Source organism: Tubulanus polymorphus, chromosome 6, assembly GCF_964204645.1.
Source record: "Tubulanus polymorphus chromosome 6, tnTubPoly1.2, whole genome shotgun sequence".
In the NCBI taxonomy this organism is placed as follows: Eukaryota; Metazoa; Nemertea; class Palaeonemertea; order Tubulaniformes; family Tubulanidae; genus Tubulanus; species Tubulanus polymorphus.
Window position 1 is genome coordinate 22,604,117 of NC_134030.1, and position 26,835 is coordinate 22,630,951.

The window sequence follows — 26,835 nt, forward strand, 5'->3', positions numbered from 1 at the left end:
ACGTTAGACCTGTGTTGATGTACAAATATTTGAAATCGTAGATTTCGATTTTCACATTGACCTTTAAGCCTCCATCAATCTGTTTGATGATCATAGCTATGTATTTGAAAACTATATCTGAAAGGAGACCATTATTACATTTGAGAGGTAAAGCTAGGAATAACAAGGCATAAAGTTATAGCTAGGACTAATTTTGAACGTTTTAACATTGTTTATAGCTGTTTGAACTTCTTTTATTGTAATTGGGAAATCCATATCACGAGATGGCTCTCGTGAATAATAAATTGGGTGTATAATGATTATCAACGAGTGGCAGTGAATCAGTAGCGCTTTTTTTTAAATGGGCCCCAGGACTTTACAGTGAAAAAATGCCTGCAGTTGTAAATAGAGGAGTATAAATAATACATAACTACAAACTACAAGTACATGAATTAATTCTAAAAAATTAAAAAAACCAATAAATAATAAATAGAATAAACAACAATACAAACATACAACAAATTAATATTCTATTTACATGGAAAAGGCATTTTTTCAAATATTTATCAACAAGGTTCTTCATCGAACAACCTTCCCTAAGTATAGCGAAAACCCGAGATCTTTTCTGTTGTTATTCAAAGCATTCTATCAACTCAGTTATTGTAATGAACAAAACAAATAACCATAAACCTTAACTAAATCGAACACACTTAAAAAAATAACTGATATGATAGAATGCTTTGAATAACTGTGATGAAAGATCGACCCGTCCTTTCAACTAGCTGCGCTCAATCACTGCTGCGACTGTTTATTGTTATACTGGGGTAGACTTACTATCTAAAATCTGGTGATAACATTTCACTTTTTTAAAACAATGTTAAACAGCTATAAACTTAAGTTATTGATGTTATTGATTAGTTACTTATTTTATAATTATGTTGATCTTTTTCGAAGCTGGAAAAAAAATGTCAGAATACTTAGTATGTAATGTCCAGGTGTTAGGAAATCTTTAAGTCAGAGCAAAGTTGGCAAAATTCTAGTTTTCTAGTAATGATTAGTTGATACTTAGATTTCCAGAGTGAATCCGAGTTTCTCATCTCTAGTTATAATGCTATTATGTTGGAGACTGTTATTGTAACACAGTTCGCATGTTTGGAAATTAGGATCTATCATGATGATTCCTCGGTTAAGATATTATTGTTGTGTGAATAAAACGATGTGAACATTTTCATCATTCGTATTGAAACATTTTATTTTTAGTAGTTGACAATTCCACTGTGGTGCTTTTCAGAAGTATACTGATTTAATTAAGGGCCTGTCGAAAATAGCAGCAGTTTCTTGATAACTTGAGGATACAGTGCTTATTGGTCAATTGTCCTAGCTTGTTTTTTAATTATTGGTTTAACAACGTCTGTTTAGGTAGGGCCTGTAATATCTGGACTCGAAGAATTTCTGATCTTTGTATCGAGTTGTATTTATATCTACTATCAAGTTGAATAATATAATTAAGAAGTTACTGTAGCTTTGTCAGTCAAACCATTTTGTTTGAAGATACTCAATTTATCTTGAATTGTCACAAAGAAAAACCTTTATAATTATGCTATGTAATATCTCTTAACCCTCAATAATCAACCTGTCCTACATGAGCAGTGTGATTGTGACACATTCATCATTTGCATAGTGGGCAACTTTTTCACTGTGGTGCTTTTGAGTGGTTCATAAAATTTCTATTTTTATTAAGGTCCTTATGGAAAATAGAGGAGCAGTCTCTTGATAGATGAGGACATATGAAGTGTTAATTACAGGCGCGGATCCAGGCCATTCAGTGAATACAGCACAGTGAAAAAAGGGCACCAACTTTGAAAAGGGCCAGCGTTTGAGTTTGAGTGCCATTTATTTGTATCATGCCACTAAATTTGCCTTAAAATTCAATTTGCTTGTGCCTTTTTTAGATTTTTTAGCGAAATTTGCCCTTTTTCGATTAGATTTATAGAGCAACAATGTCTCTTTTAGAATAGTGCCCTTTTGAGTAAAGGAAAATTGTCTTTATTGATTTTGGGCAATTTATTTTCATTCACATTTTGCTTTAGTCCTAGTACAGAAGGGCAATTATTGTGTGCCCTTTTATTTACTTTTTTTCCCGAAACAAAAATTTGTCAAGGGCATTTGAAAACTGCGACTACAGTACCGCACGTGCTGCATGTGCGATAGTCTGCATCCGCGCCTGGATTAGTAGATTGTGCTAGCTGTATTCAAATTGACAGGTGAACAATTTTATCTTGTTGATTGCATATAAGGGGATACCTCCAAAATACTTAGCATTAAATGTAACATGTTAGAAAATAACCAATTTCTGAGCAAAGGTGGCGAAAATCTAGTTATCTTGTAAACTAAAGTTGATGAAAAAAAATCAAAGACTGTTTAGTTAATCACTTTCCAGTTTGAAATTGTGTTTTTCTCTGGTTTTAATTTTTTTATGTTGGGGACTTTTTTAAAAATAGACGTCATGTTTTTGTAAATGAGGCACTTCCTCAAGTACATAAATACCTGTCATTTAGGTATAATTGTTGTTGTGGGATTAAACGACATGTTCATGTCAATTGAACCATTACATGGCGTATAAACTCTCGTTTATAGTTAATACGCCTATGGTGGTTGGACTAGTTGTTTTTGAAAGTCCACGTGTTTGAGGAGCTTACGTTATAATTCCTCGAGCACTCCTTGCATTTTCTATAATTGTTGTATGAGAATAAATATGATCGATTTTAAAAGTTGTCATTCGTTTAGTTTAGTTCAATATAGCAAATCCTGGATTGAGGCCTATCGTTTAAGAAAAACTTATTTAATGAAGAAATTAAATCGATTTAAGAGTTAAACCTTTTTATGAAACTCTTTCTGTGTTTTATTCTTGCAATCTACCTCTTTTTTTCAACCGAAAAAAATAATCTCACCACCAACTGGTCTCCCGACAAGCTTAGAGGCGATTATTATCAACAGCACAAAAACCATACGTCCCGACACTGCACATTTACACTGGGCCCGTTGACGGTTGTTGACGCTTAACTCGCAACTGGCTTCTAAAGCAACTGGCAATGTCGTCTCAGGGCTTCCATAGCTACTGGTGTCGTACGTTTGTGAAGCTATCGTTTTGTGACGCCCTCTTGTGGAAACGCCATCTTGGATTTTTGTCGAATTACATCGGCTTATAACCGAAACCCAGAACCGCGTCACACTCAGACAAATTCGAGTATCCTACACAACGATATAGTTCACAACGAATTCCGATATTCAGATTTTTATCGGACAAAACTATTCCTCAAATTACTTTTCTATTGAAATCTTATTATTTAAAGATAAATGGAGCGACATTTTGATGTAAATCTCGAAGATTGCATTTTGAAATAGATTATTCAAAAATTCCTTCGCGTTTCCAATAACTACACAATGAACGACGGTTAAAACATTTTTCAACGGTCAAAAATTTCCGAATCGGAATCAGTTTTCATCGCTTCTCTACTTCAATAACCATCGGTAAATATTCTTTCGAGTAGTTTCGAATCGTCGTTTTTAACGAGTAATTCGGTTGAATCGAAGCGCGATTCGCTTTTGAAGGTTGTGAAACCGTCGCGCGTGGATGAATGAATATGAATGAATGAATGAATGAATGAATGAATGAAGCGAAGGCGCCTGTTTGCCTCGCGTCGCTGCCTTTCACAAATTGGGGTAATTCAGATTTGTGGCGCTAGTTAAAGCTTATTGTTTGTGTATTTATTTGCCTTGAATCATGTTGAATGAATGACACTGATTTGAGTTGACCCAGGTCCAGGATTCCAGCAGTAGTTGCGAAGAAACAATAAGTTGAAGGCCCATTATTTTGAACTTTTCAAGTTCGTCGTTGCGACTCGTTGAAGAATGGAGTCAGCCGCAGAGCCTCAGTCGTAGCGTTCTCCACCAGAAAAGAAGCCTGTGTCACTTTGAAAAGGCTTTTGAAAAAAGTTATTTTAAAATCAACCTCTGTGAGAACGCCAACTTGTAACGTTTCAAAATTCCAGTATGTCCTTGCTAAAAAAAGTCAGGAAAAACATAATTTTTTCGAAGAAGAAAAAGATAAAAAATAAATCCATCCAATCGACCCAAGTGGAATCAAGCCAGGAAAGCCCTTTTTGTCCGAACTATTCTGTGTAAAGAGAGCCACCAGAAACCCTACCAATGACTGCACTTGCAGGCCCTCGCATTGCCAAATCTGCCCTTTTCAATTAAGAACCTTTTCCAACGTTCTGGGGCCAGTTGCTCAAAAGTTGGTTAAAGTTGGCCGTTAAATACCATAGTAACAATGAAATTTCAATTGTCCCCATATCAACTATCCACTGGTTAACTCTAACTTTTGAGCAACCGGCCCCAGGTCCGCACCCCTTCAAAGAATCCTAGATCTCCGCCCTTGCTATAGGCACAGGGGCTTCTATCAGAGTTGTAGGTTATTGAAAAAACGATTTATCTGTTAATGCAATGTCTATAGTAGGCCTATATAACATAACAATAATAGTTATTTTATATCTACTATAGAAATTGGATTAACAGATAAATCGTTTTTTCAATAACCTACAACTCTGATAGAAGCCCCTTCGCCTATAGGGCTCAAACAACTCGATCTCTTGTTTCAGCTTTAATATTTCCCTAAAACCCAGAATTTTGCTCGAGTTAATTATTGTTTTGGATTCAAATTTAGATTTGTCTATCTTGTAGAAGTAGGTTGAGTTGAGAGATGTCTAGTTTGGGTATACCGGATGGTTCCGGTGGTACCGGGCTGTCGTCTCAGCACGGCGGTATAGTCGACGAACACGGTCACGCAGCAGCAGCAGCAGCAGCTGGTCAGAATCCTACATCAGGAGGACTAGCGATACCGGCGGCGGCGGCATCTCGCAGGAGACGGAGCGTCGTAGTCGGCATGCAAGCAGCTACTGAGACTATCAAAGAAAAACAGGCAAGGTCCCCTATATGTGTGGATTTACAGGTCTAAATAAAAATCAGAAAAAATGCCCTGACCATAAAAATGGATTTACGTAAAACCTATTGGTTTTAACTGATTCCCTGATTGTCAGGAACAGCCCCCTGATCATAAAAATGGTTTTACAGAAGACCTGTAGATCGGTTTACTGATTCCCTGATTGTCAGGAACAGCCCCCTGATCATAAAAATGGTTTTACAAAAGACCTGTAGATCGGTTTACTGATTCCCTGATTGTCAGGAACAGTCCCCGACAAAAATTGGATATACAAAAGACCTATTGGTTTTTAATTGTCCCCTGAAACAAGCCCCTAAATAAAAATTGTATCAATTGTTTCTATGATATTGAATAAAAGATGTATTCTACACTGCACCCTGAAGGTTGAAAGATCCTGGTTTTTTCAATCCACATCTTAGTCAATTCAAAATTCTCAGAAAGTCTGATATTTTGAATGCAGGGTGCAGTTTTAATGAAAGTCAAAGATTAAAACGGTTCAATTTAAAATCGTACTTATTGTTCATGGTATAAAGAGAATCCTACAATGATTAAATGAAAGAATAAGTTCCGAAAATGTTTCCTTGAATGTGATTCTCTTTATTGCGGATATAGTGTCTTATTAATGGTGAATATTGTTCATAGCCACTGGATGGACACATTGGATAAAAATCTTTTTGAAAATACTTTCTCAATGATATTGATAAGTGACGCTTATTTCTACATAGCTTGTTCTAGCAAAGGCGTCTCCAGGAATTTTCATAGGGGGTTCGAATAAGCATCAATCCAGTATCCATGCACAATGTCGGATGTTTGGTGGGCCTCCCCGAAAAAAACTTTGTGAAAATTGGAGGCTTTAGCTAGAGACGTTTTCCAGGCTCTTAATGAATCATTTAGAGTTAAAAAGCTAGTCAAATTGGCAAGAAAAATCTCGAACATTGATTACATAGTAACTTGAGAAGCTAGCTATCTCGAAAAGGGGGTGCGTCCGCTACCCCTGCACCCCCTTGGGCACGCCTATGTCTAGGATGGTGATCTAGGTAATGTAGGGGTAATGAAACTGGTCAACCCGTCAGAACCCTGTCAGAACCCCATCAGAACCCGGTCAGAACTGTGCAACTGGATCCACATTTAAGAGTTTGAATTTAATTCGAGACGTTGTTGTATTTTATTTGTAGGCACGAGCGCGTGATGCTAGAGAACGCAGGAGATTACTACTAGACCCACCTCATAAAACTATTCTAGGATTAGTGGCTGATTTTCTGGGTTTAGACGCCGGTACCGTCGAGGAGTTTATTCTCGATACGGCTAACGTAAGTCTGATAAACACCGCGTTCAAAGTCAAAGGATCATTTTACGACTAAATTTCATGGGGATTTCGATCTTAAAGGTCGAGTTTACTGAGGCTCCTAAACTTTGACTTAATTTAGAAGGAACTTCTTTTTTTAAGATTTTTTTTTGATGAACCCAAATTCTACTTAATAATAATTCACTGATTCCGTAGATATTCTCAGATGAAATTTGCTTGACCGTAAAAATGGACAAATCCGTATTTTTAGTTTGTCCAATTTTTATGAACTTGATTTTGTTAAGATTCAGACCAGAACGTCTTTTTAACCCTTTCAGTGCTGGCTAATTAATATCTTATTGTGCTGGAGATAAATGTGGACGCACTGAAAAAATTTTAAAGCCGGTCCATTTGTGGGAAATGTTGATAACTACTGCTACTGTGCTGAAATAGATTGTGCAAATTATATTTTTGAATTTCAGCAAATAGAATTGTTCAATAAGTTTATGATGAAGGATGGCTCGCGGTCGTTAATGTTCTACTATCAAGAGGCGGAGGTTCCCGGAATTGAAGGTCAGTTTCAGAAATGATCAGTAGCAATGTAAGAAGGGGGTTTATTCTGCTCTCGATGAATTGCGAATTAATGTCGGAAAATTTTGAAGTCTCTGAAAAATCTTGGAAATGTGTGAAAAATTCAAGAAAATGCCTGTGAATTATTTTGATGCACTTTTTATGGCATTATAACTGTGTAGTCGAGATGTTGCTGCGTTAAGGTTTAAATCTGTCCAGATTGTGACCAGTAACTGCTAATATTATTGTGTCGCCGTGACCTGAAAAATTATTTGAACAAATCTGTTTGACGAAAATGTGAAAAATACAGGACCCAGTTCCACAGTTCTGTGTTAAGATTTGACTCAGACGTAACTCATTGAAAATGAACTTATCGTAACTCAGAGTTAACTCTAACTCAGAACTGTGGAACTGGGTCCTGGTATTTTGTGGTGAAAAAAAATGTGAAAAAGCCAAATTTTTTTAAGGGTCATGTGAAAATAATGTGAAAATTCCAAGAGAAAGAGTTCATCCCGTCTGTGACCCCTGTGTTGAGAAATATTGTTCTGGGCCCAGTTTCACGAAAAACTTTCACTTAAATTTTTGATTTAATTGCTATTGGTTACTTCATGTTTTCAATGAGGGCAACAATTTAAACTGTTCACGAAACCGGTGCCTGGTTTTAGATGAATGCGAATATTGCTAAAATCGGTTGCGTTGATTTCGTTTTCAGAATGCGGTCGAACGTTTGCGGGAGCGGCTAAAGGCTCTCGAATGACGCGCGTGTTCATCACAGACGGCAAACGTGACCCCCTCGACAACATCAACGTTTACTTCCTGCGGACGAAAGTCGAGCAAGCGGTCAATTTGAGAAACGTCGCCGAGGTAAGAGGAAATATCGCTCGCTGCCTGGTGGCTATGTTGATTATTCAATATGAATTCATGGCTCTATTCAGCTTATGGTCGGTGAAAATCCAGGGGCCAGTTGCACAGTCGTGACTTAAGTCCTCTTGTGGTCTTAAGTGGTCTTAAATCTTAAGACTGGTCTTAAGTTGTTAGATTGGCTATAGAACTAAGTTGGTCTTAAACTGGTCTTAAATCTAAGTCATGACTATGCAACTGGCCCCAGGAGCCAATTGCACAGTCGTGACTTACGTCCAAAAGTGGTCTTAAATCTTAAGACTGGTCTTAAGTTGTTAGATTGGCTATAGAACTAAGTTGGTCTTAAACTGGTCTTAAATCTAAGTCATTACTATGTAACTGGCCCCAGGATCCAGTTGCACAGTCATGACTTAAGTCCAAAAGTGGTCTTAAATCTTAAGACTGGTCTTAAGTTGTTGGATTGGCTATAGAACTAAGTTAATAATATTATTAATTAGGGTTTTCTGTTTCTTCACAGAAAACCCTATTGAAATTCGCGTGATTATTATTATGATTGCAGCGCAGACTGGATCCAGATACAAATTGAATCCACACAACTGTGGAATTGCAGACTGGATCCAGATACAAATTGAATCCACACAACTGTGGAACTGCAGACTAGATCCAGATACAAATTGAATCCACACAACTGTGGAACTGCAGACTGGATCCAGATACAAATTGAATCCACACAACTGTGGAACTGCAGACTGGATCCGGATACAAATTGAATCCACACAACTGTGGAACTGCAGACTGGATCCAGATACAAATTGAGTCCACACAACTGTGGAACTGCAGACTGGATCCAGATACAAATTGAGTCCACACAACTGTGGAACTGCAGACTGGATCCAGATACAAATTGAGTCCACACAACTGTGGAACTGCAGACTGGATCCGGATACAAATTGAATCCACACAACTGTGGAACTGCAGACTGGATCCGGATACAAATTGAATCCACACAACTGTGGAACTGCAGACTGGATCCAGATTCAAATTTAACTCGCGCAACTGTGGAACTGCAGACTGGATCCAGATTCAAATTGAATCCACACAACTGTGGAACCGGATACTGATTCAAATTAAACCCTGTGAAACTGGATGTAGAGTCAAATTTAACCCACATAACTGTGGAATTGGATGCACACTTAAACGCATGTACAACATGCACTAAGTTATAATTTCGATGTCGATGTTGATGTATTTGTAGGATGTATCGTTTGGTGTATTGGACGTGAAGTCTTCAGGAGGTATAATACCGACTCTACACGCGACTATGAGCACCGTATTACATCCGGCCATGCAGACGATGCGCTCGTGGGGTAAACTAACCGATACACCGCAGGGTCGCAAAACAAGACTAGACTTCCTCGACAATCTTAAACATTTCCTACATTTCATGCAGTGTAAGTTGAGAACGGAACGCGCCGGAGAAAACTCGGGCCATTTTCGTTTCTTTAGAAAAAACGGGGTTCGTAGCGGTCCTTATAAATCAGTATTAGTGCTTATTTAGGAAAAATAAAAATAAGGGCCCTTAGAAAATAGTATTAGTACCTATTTTTAGGAAATCTCTCAAAAGTGCTTAGTCAGTATTTTCTGAGTAAATGTCTTTCAGCGTCGTCGGGTTTGTCACTACTGTAGATGTCTCAAACAAATTTTAAATCCCAACGATCTTCTAGTCACTAATTTCCTTTTTCCAAACCATTTCGTTGTAACCAAAGTTTTAATGTCTGTTCTGTATTCCAAATATCAAATCTACAGGATCGAAAGTGCTTATTTCGGGTTTAGAAGTGCTGAATATGAACTCGAGGCCTATCACTATGGATCCTGGAAAAGAATAGTCAGGGGAGGGAGCAAGTGGAATAAAAGAGGCTGATGTTGTTGTCGCGTTATTTGTAGGCGCTCGAGGAAGTGTAGACAGCGTGGTTAAACTGAACGAATCGGACGTCGTCGATTTGAGCTGCGTTAAAACGGCCGGTGATTGCATCACGTCTGCCGCTAATCCGGATATAGTCGGTAAACTGGAGACGTTAGTATCGACCTGGTGTAAACAGATCGAACAGGTAACACCATTTATCCCTTACTACGAGAAGGGGGGCGAAGTTAAAAGTGATTTGCGGATTTGTAAATGGGTGGAAAGGGTGCCCCCGATTCTGGATAGAAACAAATAAAATAAAGTGCGTAACCTAAACTGCAGGGCCCAGTTTCACAAAAAGGATTAAGGCCTAAATCGATTTAAGATAAACTAAATTAATGAAGAAATTAAATCGATTTAAGAGTTAAACTGGGCCGTGGACCCGGTAACACAGTTGTGAGTTAAGATTTGACTCTGCGTAAGCTCATCTAAAATGAACCAATTTTAACTCAGAGTTAACTCTCTAACTCCTGTTTCGTGGTGCATCTTTTGAAGGTGTTGGCCGAGAGCGAACAGATGCGTAAAGAAGCCGACGACACGGGTCCGTTAGCCGAATTAGAACACTGGCGTCAACTCACCGTCCGATTCAACTCGATCTTAGAACAAATCAAGAGCCACGAGTGTCGCGTGGTCATCAATATCCTCAACATCGCCAAATCTAAAGTCATGAAAGTAAGTCGACGCAACGATCTCACGAGTATTACTCTCAGCAAGGGGTCGGATTTAAGTGGTCGGACTAGTCCGCTCGTTTCGAAATTCAAATGTGCCCGGCCTCCAAAATGTCTGAAAATTTTTTCTTTTGTGATAAAAATCTGAACAGGACAAAAAATAAATCCAAATGAGTCTCGATGAGGGCCAGAAAAGTCCCGTTTGTCCTAATTTTTCTGTTGGAGGCCCACCAGAGACTCAGGCCAATTTTAGTGCTTGTATCCCTCATTTTGCCAAATCTTCCCCTTTTCAAAGTTAGTGGCCATTCCAATTTTCATATCCACCTCCTCCAAAGAATCCTAGATCTGCCCTTGCTGAGATTATCAATTGTGGAGGGAGGCGGACATTTTTACATTCCAAACTGTTTGTTTGTTGTAGATGTGGAAAGATTTAGATTCGCGAATCACCGATTCGGCGAACGAGGCTCGCGACAACGTGAAATATCTTTATACGTTGGAGAAATTCTGTGAGCCGATTTATAGATGTGACCCGGTAAGTGACATTATTCCTCTCTCCATCCTCTCGTCTCCCAGGGAAACCTGGCCTGGAAAACCGAGAGAAAACTCACAAACTCGAGGCATTTTGCACAACAAAAAATCTGTAAAATTGAGGGGCCAGTTGCACGGTCGTGACTTAAGTCCAAAAATGGTCTTAAATCTTAAGACCGGTCTTCAGTTGTTAGATTGGCTACGGAACTGAGCTGGTCTTAAGTCTAAGCTATGAATATGCAACCGGCCCCAGGGAATTCCGATGATGCTTTTGACCGCGTGTTTCTTTATCAGTACATGATTCAATGATGAATGAATGAATTGTAACATTTTTAAACCTAGAAATTTCTTCTAGATTCACTCTGAGGTTCTTGAGTGATTCGAGAAATTTTCTGTGACAAATCATTGAAAACTCAGGGAATTTGCAAATTGGTGGCTACGCACTCTCTGTTTCTGCATTCAGATCTGCGTCTCAACCATTCATTGCTTATTAACATACACTGTAGCTAATTACACCAGATCTGAGTGAACTTTCCGTTCTTCCAAACTTGCTCTCCGGGGTCCGATCTAAGGAATAAGAACCACTTGCCCGCGGGGCATGCATATCTGAAATTTTACTTGCCCCCCTCCAAAATCTACTTGCCCTACACAAGCAGTCCAACTGTTGTATCGATTGGGGAAAAAGCTTTGAGACATAAAATTGCACTAGCCCGGGGGACAAGTGATAATAATAACCTACTCGCCCTGATGAGAATATACTTGTCCCGGGCAATCAGTGCTTAGATCGGACCCTACTCTGTGTCACACCTTATATTGTAATTGATATTGATAGGTATCGATGACTGAGAGTATTCCTAGTTTAATCAACGCTATCAGAATGATACACAGCATCTCCAGATACTACAATACATCGGAGAGAATGACTTCGCTGTTCATTAAAGTGAGTAGCCCCTGCGGTAATCGGGAAAAACTTGGAAATTTAAAAATTATGTTACCCAGTTTGGAAATGTCTGTGAGATTGATTTTACATTTCACGTAGCCTAATTCTGGGATATCATACACTTCCTCGAGGGCAGATTTCATCAGCAATTCTCCTCAAACACGAGTCACTATTTCAGCTAAATTGAAAAATATCACCCGTGAAAAACTTGGGAATTTCGAATTCATAATACTGCGGGATCCATGCTGTGTTTCTATGAGCTATCAAAATACTTTCAAAATTAGAACAATGAATCACAATATTCGGATAAGACTCGATGAGTAAAATATCCCACAATGTGTGAACGAATCTAAAAAGTTTGTTTAAATGATTTGAAATTATTCGGGTAATCAATTTTGACTGAAGAAAGGTGGAAGCAACCACTCGAAATATTTCTAAATTTTTGAATAAATTTTTTACATTCGCTCACACATTGTGGAATTTTTTACTCAAATTAGGATAAATGTAACGTGATAACGTAACTGTGCGTGTGTTGTAGGTGACCAATCAGATGGTGACGGCTTGTAAGACGTATATCCACGGCGACGGTACGACGAGAATCTGGGAACAATCGCGCGACGATCTGATCGTCAAACTGAATCACTGCATCGGTCTGTATCGCGATTATCAGCTCGCGTTTCAGCGGTGTAAGAAAAAAATCGAACTCACTCCCGGCGATCGTCCGTTCGATTTCTCCGAGATGTACATCTTCGGCAAGTTCGACGCCTTCTGCAAGAGACTGGAGAAGGTAAATTCGGAACCGGGTATCGACGATGCTCACCAGCTGGCGCAACTAAACACCAGGTTACTCGTAGTGAAAATCAGTTCGTTTTTTAGGCTCCTAAATCTGAAAATTATCAAAAACAAGTTATTGAATAGATATAAGATTTGGCTGCATTGATTTCACTAAAGATTGATTTACTAATCAGAAAAGTCAGTAGGGAAATTTTGTTTCTTTATAAAAGTCATTGAATTTGGTAAAATCTGAAAATTATCAAACGAGTCATCAGATCAAGAATGCTTTATCACTCGGCATACGGCATTGATTTCACTTCAGGATTGATTACTGATATGAAAAGTCGGGGAATTTTCATTTCTTAAAAACACGTCATTGAATTTGGTAAAAGTCGGGGATATTAGTTGAGATTGTAAGAACGCGTCAAACAGTTTCCGTCCATGTCTTACACATATTTGACTGTGTTAATTGATTGGATTCTTAGCAGATCAAATCAGGGAAAACATGACAGGGAAAAACCAAATCAAAGTGGCAGTTTTGAGAATAAGATTGTGCGTTTGTTGTAGATAATGAAGCTGTTAGACACAATCACGGTGTACGAAGTGTTAACCGATTGTAACATCGAAGGCATCGAGCCGATGACGAATAAATTCCAGCAGATTTTCACGAACGTCAAGAAGAAACCGTACGACATCCTCGACCATCGTAAACTCGACTTCGACAACGATTTCTCTGATTTCCGGCGACAAGTCGGAGATTTAGAGGTCAGTACCGCGCGCGCGCGCTGTTTACTCATATTCCACGCAGTACTCGGAAATCAGCAAAAACTTGCAGAATTTATATTTACAGGGCCCAGTTTCACAGAAAGTATTAAGGCCTAAATCGATTTAAGATAAACTGAATTAATGAAGAAATTAAATCGATTTAAGAGTTAAACCTTTTTGTGAAATTGGGCCCTGGTTTGTCAATCACTCGTTTAAGGGCCACTTTCCTCAGCAATTTTTCTTGATGATAATCACCTTTATCAACCATTCACCACTAAAGTTTCAACGTCCTGTACGAGTTTCTGTTCGTTTCCATTTTGGAAAATTCGAAAAAAAAGAAAAGACCCATGAAATATTCAAGAAAGTTTGATTGATAGATATGCCGTGTTAACCTGGTGTTGAATCAGTAAAAGGAGACAGATAATACTTTATAGGTTTACTAGGTTTATTCGACTCACAAGCTTTCACTACTATTGTATAGTAGATTTATCAGGTAGGTGATGATCGGTGTAGCTACAATACAATAGTATTCAAATAAACTAGGGACAATCTAGGAATTATGAAACATTTTGGAACACCGACTAAATAATCATTTATCGTTCGTGTTTTCAGTTCATGTTGCAATCGTTTATGGATAAATGTTTCGAGCGTATTCCATCGTCCCTGCAAGCTTTGAAACTGCTGTCTCGGTAAGTCATATCAGTATCGCTCGCGAAATCAGAGTTGCCACTTCTCCGGAATCCGGATTTTAAAAAAATCCAATTTCATTTCCGGATTTTCGGGAGAAGTCAAATAACCACAAAAGAAAACATCACGAAAAAAATAAAATCAATTCGGGATTCGACCCTAAACATCAAAACGTGACGGCTCCGTAGAGGGTTCGAAAAAGCCGTATTGTGCTGCCACTTAGTGGCAACAACCTCGCAGTACACGATTAAACCAAGATGACGCGACGATCGAAATCGACTGACGCTTCGTTTGTTTTTGGCTCTGGTTTATATATGAGGTGTATTTGACGGAACTAATCGCTATTTGAAAAAATGATCTATAGGCGGTAATGAAAATGAGGCCTATAACGCGTATTGCGCCAGAACGGATTTTTAGCTTCACATAAGTGGCAACTCTGCGAAATAACGCGCAGCTTCATGAGGAGATATTTCAAATGATGAAACTTTTTTTTCTCGGCGCGTAGATTCGAACGTTTGAACATCCCGAATTTGAACGTCGACGAGAAGTATCGCGCAATTCTGTTGTATTTCGGCGGCGAAATCGAAACGATACGTAAACTGTATCAACGTCACAAAGAGGAGCCGCCGATACCGAGAGACATGCCGCCCGTCGCCGGTAAGATATCCTGGGCGCGACAGCTGTTTCGCAAAATACAAGAGCCCATGGACATATTCGTGGTATGTATGAGAAAAATAGGATCGCGTCGAAACCAGCTTCGACTTTAGGATTGTTTTAGAAATTTGAAATTGAGTCGTATTATCAAAATCTACAAGATCTTAGAAGACATCATTTGTAATGGTTTTCACATGAAATAGTATTAGACAGTGACTTGTCTATCAAAACCAACATTACAGGGTCCTATCTAAGGAATGAAAGCCACTTGCCCGGGGGGCAAGCATATCTGAAATTTTGCTTGCCCCCTCCCCCTGCTTGCCCTACACAGGCAGTTTGATTGGTGGCACTATCATCCGTTGTATCGAGTGGGAAAAAGCTTTGCGACATAAAATTGCACTAGCCCGGGGGACAAGTGATAATGATAACCTACTTGCCCTAATGATAATATACTTGTCCCGGGCAATCGGACGAGTGTTTAGATCGCACCCTGCTTGAGGAACATGTTTTATTAATGTTTAATGAATGCGTGTTTGTTTTGTATCAGGAGAACGGATCGGTTCTGAAAGGAGACGAAGCTAAACGTATAATACGTAATTATAACCGCGTGGCGCGAGTTCTCGTTGACTTCGAGATGATTTATCACAACGCGTGGGTCAAATCTGTAGACGTCGTCAAAGAAGGTACACGATTTAAATCCACCAGTTCCACAGTTCTGAATCCAGTTCCACAGTTGCTGTATCAAGTTCCACAGTTCTGAGCCCAGTTCCACAGTTTCTGTATCCAGTTCTACAGTTGCTGTATCCAGTTCCACAGTTCTGAATCCAGTTCCACAGATCTGTACCCAGTTCCACAGTTCTGAACCCAGTTCCACAGTTCTGGATCCAGTTCTACAGTTCTGAATCCAGTTCCACAGATCTGTACCCAGTTCCACAGTTCTGGACCCAGTTCCACAGTTCTGGATCCAGTTCTACAGTTCTGGATCCAGTTCTACAGTTGCTGTATCCAGTTCCACAGTTCTGAGCCCAGTTCCACAGTTGCTGTATCCAGTTCCACAGTTCTGAATCCAGTTCCACAGATCTGTACCCAGTTCCACAGTTCTGAGCCCAGTTCCACAGTTCTGGATCCAGTTCCACAGTTCTGAATCCAGTTCCACAGATCTGAACCCAGTTCCACAGTTCTGAACCCAGTTCCACAGTTGCTGTATCCAGTTCCACAGTTCTGAATCCAGTTCCACAGATCTGTACCCAGTTCCACAGTTCTGAGCCCAGTTCCACAGTTCTGGATCCAGTTCCACAGTTCTGAATCCAGTTCCACAGATCTGAACCCAGTTCCACAGTTCTGAACCCAGTTCTACAGTTTCTGGATCCAGATACAGTTCTGAACTCAGTTCCACAGTTATGGATCCAGATACACCGATTTGAACCCACACTTGTGGATTCAGTTTAACCCGAACCCAGTTCTACATCGGACATCATTTACGGATGTTTAATTAGCGTTTAAACATGTCTCGAACGTCAGTAATTGATGTATAATTGTATCGCGCAGGTATACAGGTACCGGTAATGGTACGTCACCCGGAGAACGACGCTCTGTTACTGGTGAATTTCGACCCGATGATCAATCAGGTGATCAAAGAGTCGGAGTGCATACGTAAACTGGAGTTGGACGTTCCACAGTCGGCTCTCATGCTCGGATATCTACAAACACAACTCAAACAAGACTGTGACCAACTACAGGTAAACTTATTAGATCTCAGTAAGGAGATCCATTTGAATTTTTGGTGTCTTGTTGTTCTTGCTGATGACGAGTGACACAAGGAACCTCTTGATAAGAAACAGCCCTCACTGAGGATATCTTATAATTTAATCAGAGAATTTGAATTTTCGGTGTCTAGTTCTGCCTGGTGACGAGTGACTCAAGGAACCTCTTGATAAGAAACAGCCTCCATTGAGGATATCTTATAATTTAATCAGGGAATTTGTGGTCAAGATTCAGGGAAATATCATGGAATTTTGGATATCATGATATTTTCAGAACCCGGTGATATACAGTGAAACTGCTGCTGCTGCTGCTGCAGTCGTTGTAGTTATGACACAATGATTCTCATGATGACTTACATCAAAATGAGGACTTAAAGAAAATAGAATCTGAAATAGAAAATATGATACAAAGTGGAACTTATGATTAAACCAAACATGATTAAAGTAATTGATGATGATTGTATTTATCATTTGTAGTTATTATTGGTTGAGAACGACGCCATTCGAGCTAAGATTCCCGCTATTCTGCTACCGCTGTTAGAGTCCAGTATAAAGAAAGTCGACCAGGCGTTACGCCCGGGTCTCGTATCGATCACGTGGATGTCGATGGGTCTGAAAGGATATTTCCAGGCGATCAGAAACGCTCTCAAAGAACTCGATTTATTCATTAAACAGGTAACACTTTGTTCGGCTCGAGTCAAAGCTGATTTGAAACCGGTTCATTTTCAATTAGTTCATATTTAAACCTATTCCTGTTACTTTGAGACACAAGCCTCTAACATGTGCCTGTAACATGTAGCTGTGACATGTGCCTGTAACATGTAGCTGTAAGGTTGTTGTTTATAGATTGACGATATCAAATCGACGCGTATTGATAAATTACTGAAAGAAATCAGCGAAACAATGCTGTGTGAATTACCGGAGAACAAGGCCTGGAAAATTGAGACATTCATCGAAAAAAACAAAGTACGTGTCCACCATTTACACCTCCTTGAACAATATAGAATCCCTGCATAGAGTTTGAAATGTTTCCTTGAGCGAGTAGTTTATTCATCGTTTAAACTATATCCTTATAGTCATCTTCAGAAATATTAAAGTGTTATAACATAATTATGAGGTGTATATTAAGCCTATACAATCCAGAACGGAAAGACTCTAAATTAACTCTCGTGGTATTTCAATCTTTGTCACAAAATGTTTCATCAATCATGGCGTTATTTCGATTTGTTTTCTATTATTATGTAGAAACATTGCGAGGAATGCGCGATCGAATTGGACAATAAAAGCCGTAAGATTGAGTCGGCTGTGAATGAGTTAATCAGTATGTTCACGGAACGCGCGAATCTTCCTTCAACTACTACCACTACTAACGATACTACTACTAATAATACTACTCAAGGTACGTACTATATCTCGTACTGCATTAGCTGTTAGGTCCAGGTTCACGGGAAAAAAAATAGACCAAATTTGGGTTTAATTGCGATATTGGTTGCTTCATGTTTTCAACGGGGATAGCAATTCAAACTTAACTGCCTTAAAACTTAACCCTTTCAATACTGGGCCCGGTTTCACGAAAAGGATTAAGGCCTAAATCGATTTAAGATAAACTGAATTAATGAAAAAATTAAATCGATTTAAGAGATAAACCTTTTTGTGAAACTGGACATATACCCACCCGCTGTACTGATCCAGAAATACTTATTTTGGGTGATATTTTCAGATTGAGAGAGCTTTGTTAATAGATTGCTATATCACGCGTAAAATCAAACAGTTTCTGTCTATATTTGACCGAGTTGATTGATTCTTAGCAGATCAAGGCAGGGAATAAATAGTTGTAATAGAATTAAAAGTGAATTTGTGTGAATATTTTCAGATGAAGATATAGCTGTATCACTGAGCGTACAACAGGATATACAACGCGAACAGGATAACCAATCAGTCGCGTCGTCCGTTCCGCCGGTCGAGGTCGGCGAGGAACAACTATTCAGCGAACAGTGTCAGGAATTATTCAGCCATTTTAATCATCGTAATCTGGAGGCGATTCTCCGCGCCACGCGACTATCACTGGATCTCATCAGAAAACGAGTGTTCTTTCATCAGTGAGTACCGCTAAAAACAATATGGCACCTTTCATATATAACCCCCAATGACATCATCACTCCGGAATACATTTTAAATCCCCCTATGACATCATCAAATTGTCCACTAATGATTTGATCTATAGACATTTCTAGAAAAGATGTCTGCGTCCATAAATCCAACTGTGACATCATCAAATTGTCCACTAGTGATCTGATCTATAGACGTTTCTAGAAAAGATGTCTGCCTCCAGAAATCCCCCTATGACATCATTAAATTGTCTACTAGTGATTTGATCTAGACACATCTTCTAGAAAAGATGTCTGCCTCCATAAATCCCCCTATGACATCATCAAATTGTCTACTGGTGATTTGACCTATAGAGACTTCTAGGAAAGATGTCTACCTCCATAAATCTCCCTATGACATCATCAAATTGTTAACTAGCGATTTGATCTACTTCTAGAAAAGATGTCTGTCTCCATAAATCCCCCTATGACATGATCATAGTAAATGAATTGACATTGTATAATATGATTGTGTTGTAGTCCGGTGCGAGGGCCGACGAATGCTACGATGTTTGATGATGATTCCGATAACCGATCGGTCAGTCCGTTCTTCATAGCGTCCATCACTCTATCTATTCCTAATGTCGTACGTATGAAACCCTTTATAAACCCCTCTTACACAACACTCTGTGAAACCATCGGAATGGAAATACACTCTAAATCTGTTTAAAACGCTGCTATCCTTTTTCATAACACTACTCTGTCATTTTCCTGAGAACTTAAACCAAATCAAACTCAATTCAATAGAAATCCTATTCGTAATAATATTATGTTTTTCGTTGTTTTTCCCAAAACCAGTGTTATAAAGGACTTCAATTTAAATTCATTTCTCTCAAACTTAACACTGACTTCTAGTAGGGAACCAGTTGGAAATACTGCAGATTAATTGTTCACTAAATTTGCCTTCATTTGATTTTTGAATGAGTTGAAAATTCATCAAATGTCAGAATACATGTATTTCAACTTTGTTCCACAAGTTCAATTAGACTCTTACAGTTTGAACAGCTAGTTGAAAGCTAATTGTCGAGTCAAACATAACCCCTGACACTGTCAATATCTTCGATAAGCAGGTTACAATTGTTAACAGATTTGTTATTAATTTGAAGGTGATGCAGCCGAATCTGGATGAGATCCAGCACGCGTTGAACCTTGTGTCGCAGTGCGTGTTGGAAGTCAGTCGCGGTATCTGTCAATGGGGTCAGGAGCGTTTCCGTAAACCCGACCAACAACAACTCGATCTGTTACAGAAAAAAACGCACCACTTCGAAACCCATCACGACGGTCAGTTAGTTCATTATTCTATCGCTAGGGGGCTGTGCGGAGATACAAGCGCAATACACGGGCCAGATCTAACGGTCTTAGCAAATTCTCTCGGTTTTTTTTTGGCTAAATTGTACCCTTCAGAAATGCCATTTTCAGATTTAATTCTGATAAAATTGTGTCCTTTTGACTAGAAATTACACTTTCCAAAGTTTTCAACAAAATAATGCCTTATTCAGGGGGTTACCCCTTGATTACTGATTTATATGAAAGATGTTACATCAGGTGTAATGTCCATTGATAACTGATTAACTGTTTATACTGAGGGTCTTACATTAATTACTGATTAATTCCATAATTTCAATGAAATGTTCTTATAAAAACGGTTCAAATAGTTACTGGTTTCCACGCCCGTCAATCTGACCCCTGCAGGGAGGTTTTCAGCCCTGAGAGTTAACATTGTTATTATCAAAATGGGATAGTTAGTTATGAACCTGGGCTGGGTTTCATAGATGTGGAAGAAAAATAGTCCCTGGGAACATTTTGAAATTCGTCAGTTATAAACATGGTTTCTAATTGTTACTATGGTGGTTGTCACCCTGGGTCCGGTTCCACAGTTGTGAGTTCAAGCGTTCATTTTCAATGAGTTAACTCTTGAGTCAAATCTAACTCAAAACTGTGGAACTGATTCCAGATTGAGGATTTCAGGATAACTTAGATACTCAGTCTATGAAACCGGGCCGACTATTGAATGCGTGGCGTTGGTGGTTTATATTTCATCTAGATGAATACATGATACCGATTCCACCTCAACAGCTGTTGAACTACTACAAGAGCATCGCCGATCACAAAGATGTATCTAAAAACACGTTGATGTTGAGTTCGGCTTGTAACTCATTCCGTGAACACATCGCTAACGCCCTCACTCAGTTCCATACTTATCACTTCCTCTGGGACGAGGACAGAGAGAAAATAGTCATGGTAATTATTTAGCTTTCGTTCTCGCATTGCTCTGTAGTTCTGGCAACCAGCTGCAGCTAAAGCTTAGATTTATGGGATTTAAGAATAGTCTAAGCTGATTTTGGTTCCATAGCCAATCTAACAATTTAAGACCAGTCTAAGCTCACTTTGGTTCTACAACCAATCTATCAACTTGAGACCAGTTAAAATCATCTTAGTTCTGTAGCCAATCTAACAATTTAAGACCAGTCTAAACTCACTTTGATTCTATAACCAATCTATCAACTTGAGACCAGTTAAAATCATCTTAGTTCTGTAGCCAATCTAACAATTTTAGACTAGACTTAGATTTAGAACCACATTTAGAACCACAATTGAACTGTAACTGGACCCTGATCTTTAGAGTGTTTCAAATTCTTTCATATTTTGAAGTAATTTGGTGATGAATGTGTTATGATATATAGGAGTTTGTATCGACCGACCCGGTTTTATCGGAATTCCGAGCTGAAATTCTCCGCTACGACGCGATCCAACGTGAAATCGATGAAATCAGAGCCAAACAGGTCGTCGGAGCTATCGAATTATACACTGGTAAGTGAGGTTTGACAGGGATATGTGCCGGTAATTCCTGATTTTCTGACTTTCTCTTGAATGCGTTGGAGCCTGTGAATCTTACAGGAGCTTTTTGAACTGTAATTAATGTCCAATACACAAAAGCCACGTTGAATTTTTTGTAAGCAAAATTATGCTAATTATAAATTGAAGATGGCTGATTTCTAATTTGGAAATTATTTCCGCGCAGAGCCGTTGAAGACAGCGTTGAGCGTGGAGGCGCGAGCGTGGGAGATACTGTTCGGGCGCCACCTGAATTTACAATATAAAACTAAAATGGACGACATATCGGAGTTCATCGACGACTACCTGCGTAAACTAGCGCACCCGATTAAAGATCTGGAGGACGTGCGTCTGGCGATGGCCGCGTTAGAGGATATCAGACAGAATCAAATACGCATCGATATGAATCTCGGACCGATTGAGGTACAGTAACCACCTCGCCGTACTCTGTTGTTCAAATCTCCTTTCTTCAAATCGTCTTATTCTTAATTACTGATTAATTTGAACATTTTCTTTCATAATTCAATGAAATCTTAGTGAAAAAAATTCAATTTGTTACTGATAGCACTTTTCAGATGTTGGTAGCCCTGTAAGGTTGTAAGGTTTAACTGACTGTGCCCTTGCTATTGGTAACTGTTAGTATCTGATGTACTGTTAACTGTATCCCTATAGTTGGGTTAACTCCATGTTCCTGTTAACTGACTATCCCTGTTTTATGGTTACCCGCCCGTATGTGCCCTGTTTTAGTATTAACCGGGTCTCTGTTCGTGTTTATAGGAGACGTACGCGATGTTACAGAAGTTCCAGGTGAACGTGTCTAAAGAGGAAACGGATCGTGTCGACTCGCTCAGATACTCGTTCCAACGATTGCTCTCCAGCGCCGTACGTATATCAAACTCAAACATCTACCCCGGCTGATCGACGTTTATAGGGTATAACAGCAGCAATCAGTGTAAACAGAAATTGTGTAAAAAATGTGATGAATTCAAGAGCAGTGTCTCGAGATATAATCTCCTTTTTATGCCATAGAGTTGAGAATTCATGCACAAGCTGTGTTGGAGTTTCAGAAATTTTATTTGAATTCGTCCAAACTGTGATCGGTAACTGCTTCTATCAATGTACAATGCTGGAAACATCTTGAAGAACCATGCAAAAAATTTCTTAGTTTATCATGTATGAAAAGAATTCGACCCCTGACAATTTTATTTGAATTCGTCCAAATTATGATCGGTAACTGTTTATATCGATGTAGCATGCAAGAAAAACTAGAAGAATCATGCCAAAAAATTCCCCTGAAAATAAGATTTGAAAATGGGTTATATTTAACGAGAATTGAAGAACCCCGTGATGCGATGTTGATGAGATATAGTTGTTGTTGTTGTTGTAGGGAACTGTACAAGATGAATTGGTGCGAATTCAACCTCATTTCAAAGAAGAATTGTTAACATCGGTCGAAGTGTTTCATCAAGACGTCGGTTCGTTTATGGGTGACTACGACACGGTAAGTTTGACGACGACTCCGCGGTCGTTCTATATGACTCAAGAGTCATCCCGGTCGGAATTCCATGGCCAAGTTCCACAGTTCTGAGTTAAAATCAGTTCATTTTCAATGAGTTAACTCGGAGTTAAAATCAGTTCATTTTCAATGAGTTAACTCTGAGTTAAAATCAGTTCATTTTCAATGAGTTAAATCTTAACTCACAACAAACAGTCTGTGGACGAAAAAGTTTAAGCCTAAAACGGTTAAGTTTGAATTGTTGTCCTCATTGAAAACATGAAGTAACCAATGGCAATTACACCAAAAATTTGAGTTAAACTCTTTTGTGAAACTGGGCCCTGATGCTATTTTAGCAAATATTTGAGCAACTGAACATTTTCTGTTACAAGATGAATTTCTGATCTGTAAATTGTAATTTGGTTATGTTTGATTATTCTATTTATATCAGGTCGGGCCGATGGTTGATGGAATTGCTCCTCAAGAAGCCAGCGATCGACTGAACGCCTTCCAGGTATTGAATTATTCATATTTTTAGGAAAAACGTGAATTATGAAATTTGTCGCGTATTTTCGGATGACTCTGATAAATTTTTTTCGCGTCAGAATAAATTCGATGATCTGTGGAGGAAGTTTAACACGTATTCGGCGGGCGAGGAATTGTTCGGATTGAGCGTCACGGAATACCCGGACCTGCAGCGTACGAAGAAAGAGTTGAACCTGCTGCAGAAGCTGTACGGATTGTACAACGCCGTGATGGACAGCATCAGCGGATACTTCGACATTCTCTGGACCGAAGTCGACATCGAGAAAATCAACAACGAACTTCTAGACTTTCAAAATCGGTCAGTATGACAATGAGATCGACGGCTGAATGTGCAGTTAGTTGATCATGGTCAGGGGTATATCTGGTGGACAATTGAAATTGCATAAAACAAAGAAAACATACACCATTTTCTTAAAGAAATAAACTCCAACAATTGTTTCCATGCCTACTCGATTTTTGATGATTTGAAAGAAAACTTCAGTCGTTAGGCACGGGAATGTGCCAAGTTGATTTATTTACTAAATTTCTTAATTTATTCGTCCACCAGTATCTCAACTTAAAAACCAACTTTTGAGCGTCTAAACCCTGAACTTACAATTTACAGTGATTTGTGTCAATTAAGATTTCATATTTCTACTGGTAAATTGAGGTTTTGAGTAAAATATGAATGTTTTGACAAAAGTAATGTTCATTGTAAAGTTGATTTGTTACGTAGATGTCGTAAACTACCGAAAGGATTAAAAGACTGGCAGGCGTTCCTGGAACTGAAGAAAAAGATTGACGATTTCAACGAGAGTTGTCCGCTGTTAGAACTGATGGCTAATAAAGCGATGATGGATCGACACTGGGACCGTATCGCGAACCTCACCGGTCACACGTTCGACTTCGAATCGGAGAATTTCACGCTGAGGAACATCATGGAGGCTCCACTGTTAAAACATAAAGAAGATATCGAGGTAAAATCACTCATTCTGTTTATAGCTTTTATTTGACTATGAGGAGTTATCTGCTCCTGTCTCTAATTAGCATTGACTGAGGAGTTCTGAAACTCCATCCCGACAACAGTCAGAACAACAGCCAGGAGATGATGCATGGGATATGTTCTGCTGCCTCAGTACGCACCACCAAATCGCACCACGTAATCGACTGTGACCTGCTCCTGTCTCTAATTGAGAAATCCTGTCAACACTATTGTGAATTCCTAGTTTATACGAGTCTTGTTCCCCCCCCATTATAAGTGATTAATCTAAGGTTCTCTTCCCTTTGAATACTGGTTGATTTAAGGGTCTTAACTGATAAATATCTTCCCTCCATTGATTACTGATTAATTTGAACAGGAATATGAAACATGTTACTGAGGGTTTTACTGTTGATTACTGATTAATTTGAACAGAAATATGAAAGATGTCACTGAGGGTCTTACTGTTGATTACTGATTAATTTGAACAGAAATATGAAAGATGTTACTGAGGGTCTTACTGTTGATTACTGATTAATTTGAACAGAAATATGAAAGATGTTACTGAGGGTCTTACTGTTGATTACTGATTAATTTGAACAGAAATATGAAAGATGTTATTGAGGGTCTTACTGTTGATTACTGATTAATTTGAACAGAAATATGAAAGATGTCACTGAGGGTCTTACTGTTGATTATTGAATAATTTGAACAGAAATGTGAAAGATGTTACTGAGGGTCTCTTACTGTTGATTACTGATTAATTTGAACAGAAATATGAAAGATGTTACTGAGGGTCTTACTGTTGATTACTGATTAATTTGAACAGAAATATGAAAGATGTCACTGAGGGTCTTACTGTTGATTACTGATTAATTTGAACAGAAATATGAAACATGTTACTGAGGGTCTTACTGTTGATTACTGATTAATTTGAACAGAAATATGAAAGATGTTACTGAGGGTCTTACTGTTGATTACTGATTAATTTGAACAGAAATATGAAAAGTGTTATATAACTCCATTGATAACTGATGGACATGAGGATGAAATATTTACCGATAGCACCGGTCGTGTGGCGGGTATTTATATTTGTAGGATGTTTGTATCTCGGCCGTGAAAGAGAAAGACATCGAAGCGAAACTAAAACAAGTAATCGCCGAGTGGAACGGACAAACTCTGACGTTCTCTCAGTTTAAAGCACGAGGTGAATTATTACTGAAAGGGAGTGATACGCAGGAAGTGGTCGCGTTGATGGAGGATAGTTTAATGGTGCTCGGATCACTACTCAGTAACAGGTAATCAAATCTTACCCAGATCTATCGGCACCTAGTCCTCTACACCTTAGATCTATCGGCACCTAGTCCTCTACACCTTAGATCTATCCGCTCATTCATACCCTAGTCCTCTAGCCCAGAAATCTATAGGCTCATTCGTACCCTAGTCCTCTTGCCCATAGATCTATCCGCTCATTCATAGATCAAAAGAAATAGCCTCATCTTTAGAAACTATTTGTTGCTTTCTGAAATGAATGGATGAATAATGTTGATAAAATGTCGCTCGTTCAGGTACAACGCACCGTTTAAGAAAACGATTCAAGAATGGGTTCAGAAACTGTCGAACACGTCGGATATCATCGAGAACTGGATGGTCGTTCAGAACCTGTGGGTTTACCTCGAGGCCGTGTTCGTCGGCGGAGATATCGCTAAACAATTACCGAAGGTATCCATCACGTTCTAGATTCATTCCCCCAATGATGTCATCCAATTGTCCGCTTCATCGGGCAACTAGACTGAGAGCACAAAATAGATCAACGTCATAAATCTATAGACCTTTCCAGAAAAGATGGCTGCGACCATCAATTCCTATATGACATCATTATCAAAATAATTGCCCACTAAGGTTTTGATCTATAGACGCTTTGATTAAAGATGCCATCAATCACCCTATGACATCATCAAATTGTTTCTGTGATGCGATCTATACATGTATAGGCAATTCTAGAAAAGATGTCTCCCTATAAAATCCCCTATGATTTAATCTAATTGCGAAATAGTGATTTTATCCGTTGATGCTGATAGAATTTGATGTCATCCTCCGGTGGTAAAATCCTCGTACGATATTTTGTAGGAAGCGAAGAGGTTTCAGAATATCGACAAGTCGTGGGTGAAGATAATGACTCGAGCTCACGAAACAACTAACGTTGTACAGTGCTGCGTCGGCGACGAGACCCTCGGTCAATTACTGCCTCATTTACTCGAACAGTTAGAGGTGTGTCAGAAATCACTTACAGGGTACGTGTATATCGATTAACTCTCTTCATGTCGTCGAAATCAGGGCCTCAATGTTTTAAGCCTAGCCTACATTGACACTGCGATTGGAGACAACTAGTTGCCTGGCAGTTTTCGGCGCATGAGA

At 39.0% G+C, this 26,835-nt stretch overlaps 1 protein-coding gene across 1 annotated transcript in view; it reads left to right on the forward strand.

Moving 5' to 3' along the window:
* Positions 1-4,741: 4,741 nt before the first annotated feature.
* The window catches only part of LOC141907856 (dynein axonemal heavy chain 8-like), a 63,014-nt gene continuing 40,920 nt past the window's right edge, over positions 4,742-26,835 (forward strand). Inside the window, exons 1-32 of the mRNA XM_074797600.1 lie at positions 4,742-4,960; positions 6,157-6,291; positions 6,749-6,839; positions 7,549-7,700; positions 8,953-9,148; positions 9,642-9,805; positions 10,153-10,329; positions 10,744-10,857; positions 11,686-11,793; positions 12,332-12,580; positions 13,135-13,332; positions 13,945-14,021; positions 14,525-14,738; positions 15,221-15,356; positions 16,222-16,412; positions 16,914-17,111; positions 17,283-17,402; positions 17,682-17,835; positions 18,310-18,535; positions 19,064-19,169; positions 19,690-19,864; positions 20,628-20,824; positions 21,268-21,394; positions 21,606-21,841; positions 22,196-22,300; positions 22,806-22,919; positions 23,365-23,427; positions 23,519-23,757; positions 24,175-24,415; positions 25,516-25,715; positions 25,986-26,139; positions 26,548-26,711. Of these exons, the coding sequence (XP_074653701.1) occupies positions 4,742-4,960; positions 6,157-6,291; positions 6,749-6,839; positions 7,549-7,700; positions 8,953-9,148; positions 9,642-9,805; positions 10,153-10,329; positions 10,744-10,857; positions 11,686-11,793; positions 12,332-12,580; positions 13,135-13,332; positions 13,945-14,021; positions 14,525-14,738; positions 15,221-15,356; positions 16,222-16,412; positions 16,914-17,111; positions 17,283-17,402; positions 17,682-17,835; positions 18,310-18,535; positions 19,064-19,169; positions 19,690-19,864; positions 20,628-20,824; positions 21,268-21,394; positions 21,606-21,841; positions 22,196-22,300; positions 22,806-22,919; positions 23,365-23,427; positions 23,519-23,757; positions 24,175-24,415; positions 25,516-25,715; positions 25,986-26,139; positions 26,548-26,711 (5,240 nt within the window). The remainder of the gene's footprint in view (positions 4,961-6,156; positions 6,292-6,748; positions 6,840-7,548; positions 7,701-8,952; positions 9,149-9,641; positions 9,806-10,152; positions 10,330-10,743; positions 10,858-11,685; positions 11,794-12,331; positions 12,581-13,134; positions 13,333-13,944; positions 14,022-14,524; positions 14,739-15,220; positions 15,357-16,221; positions 16,413-16,913; positions 17,112-17,282; positions 17,403-17,681; positions 17,836-18,309; positions 18,536-19,063; positions 19,170-19,689; positions 19,865-20,627; positions 20,825-21,267; positions 21,395-21,605; positions 21,842-22,195; positions 22,301-22,805; positions 22,920-23,364; positions 23,428-23,518; positions 23,758-24,174; positions 24,416-25,515; positions 25,716-25,985; positions 26,140-26,547; positions 26,712-26,835) is intronic.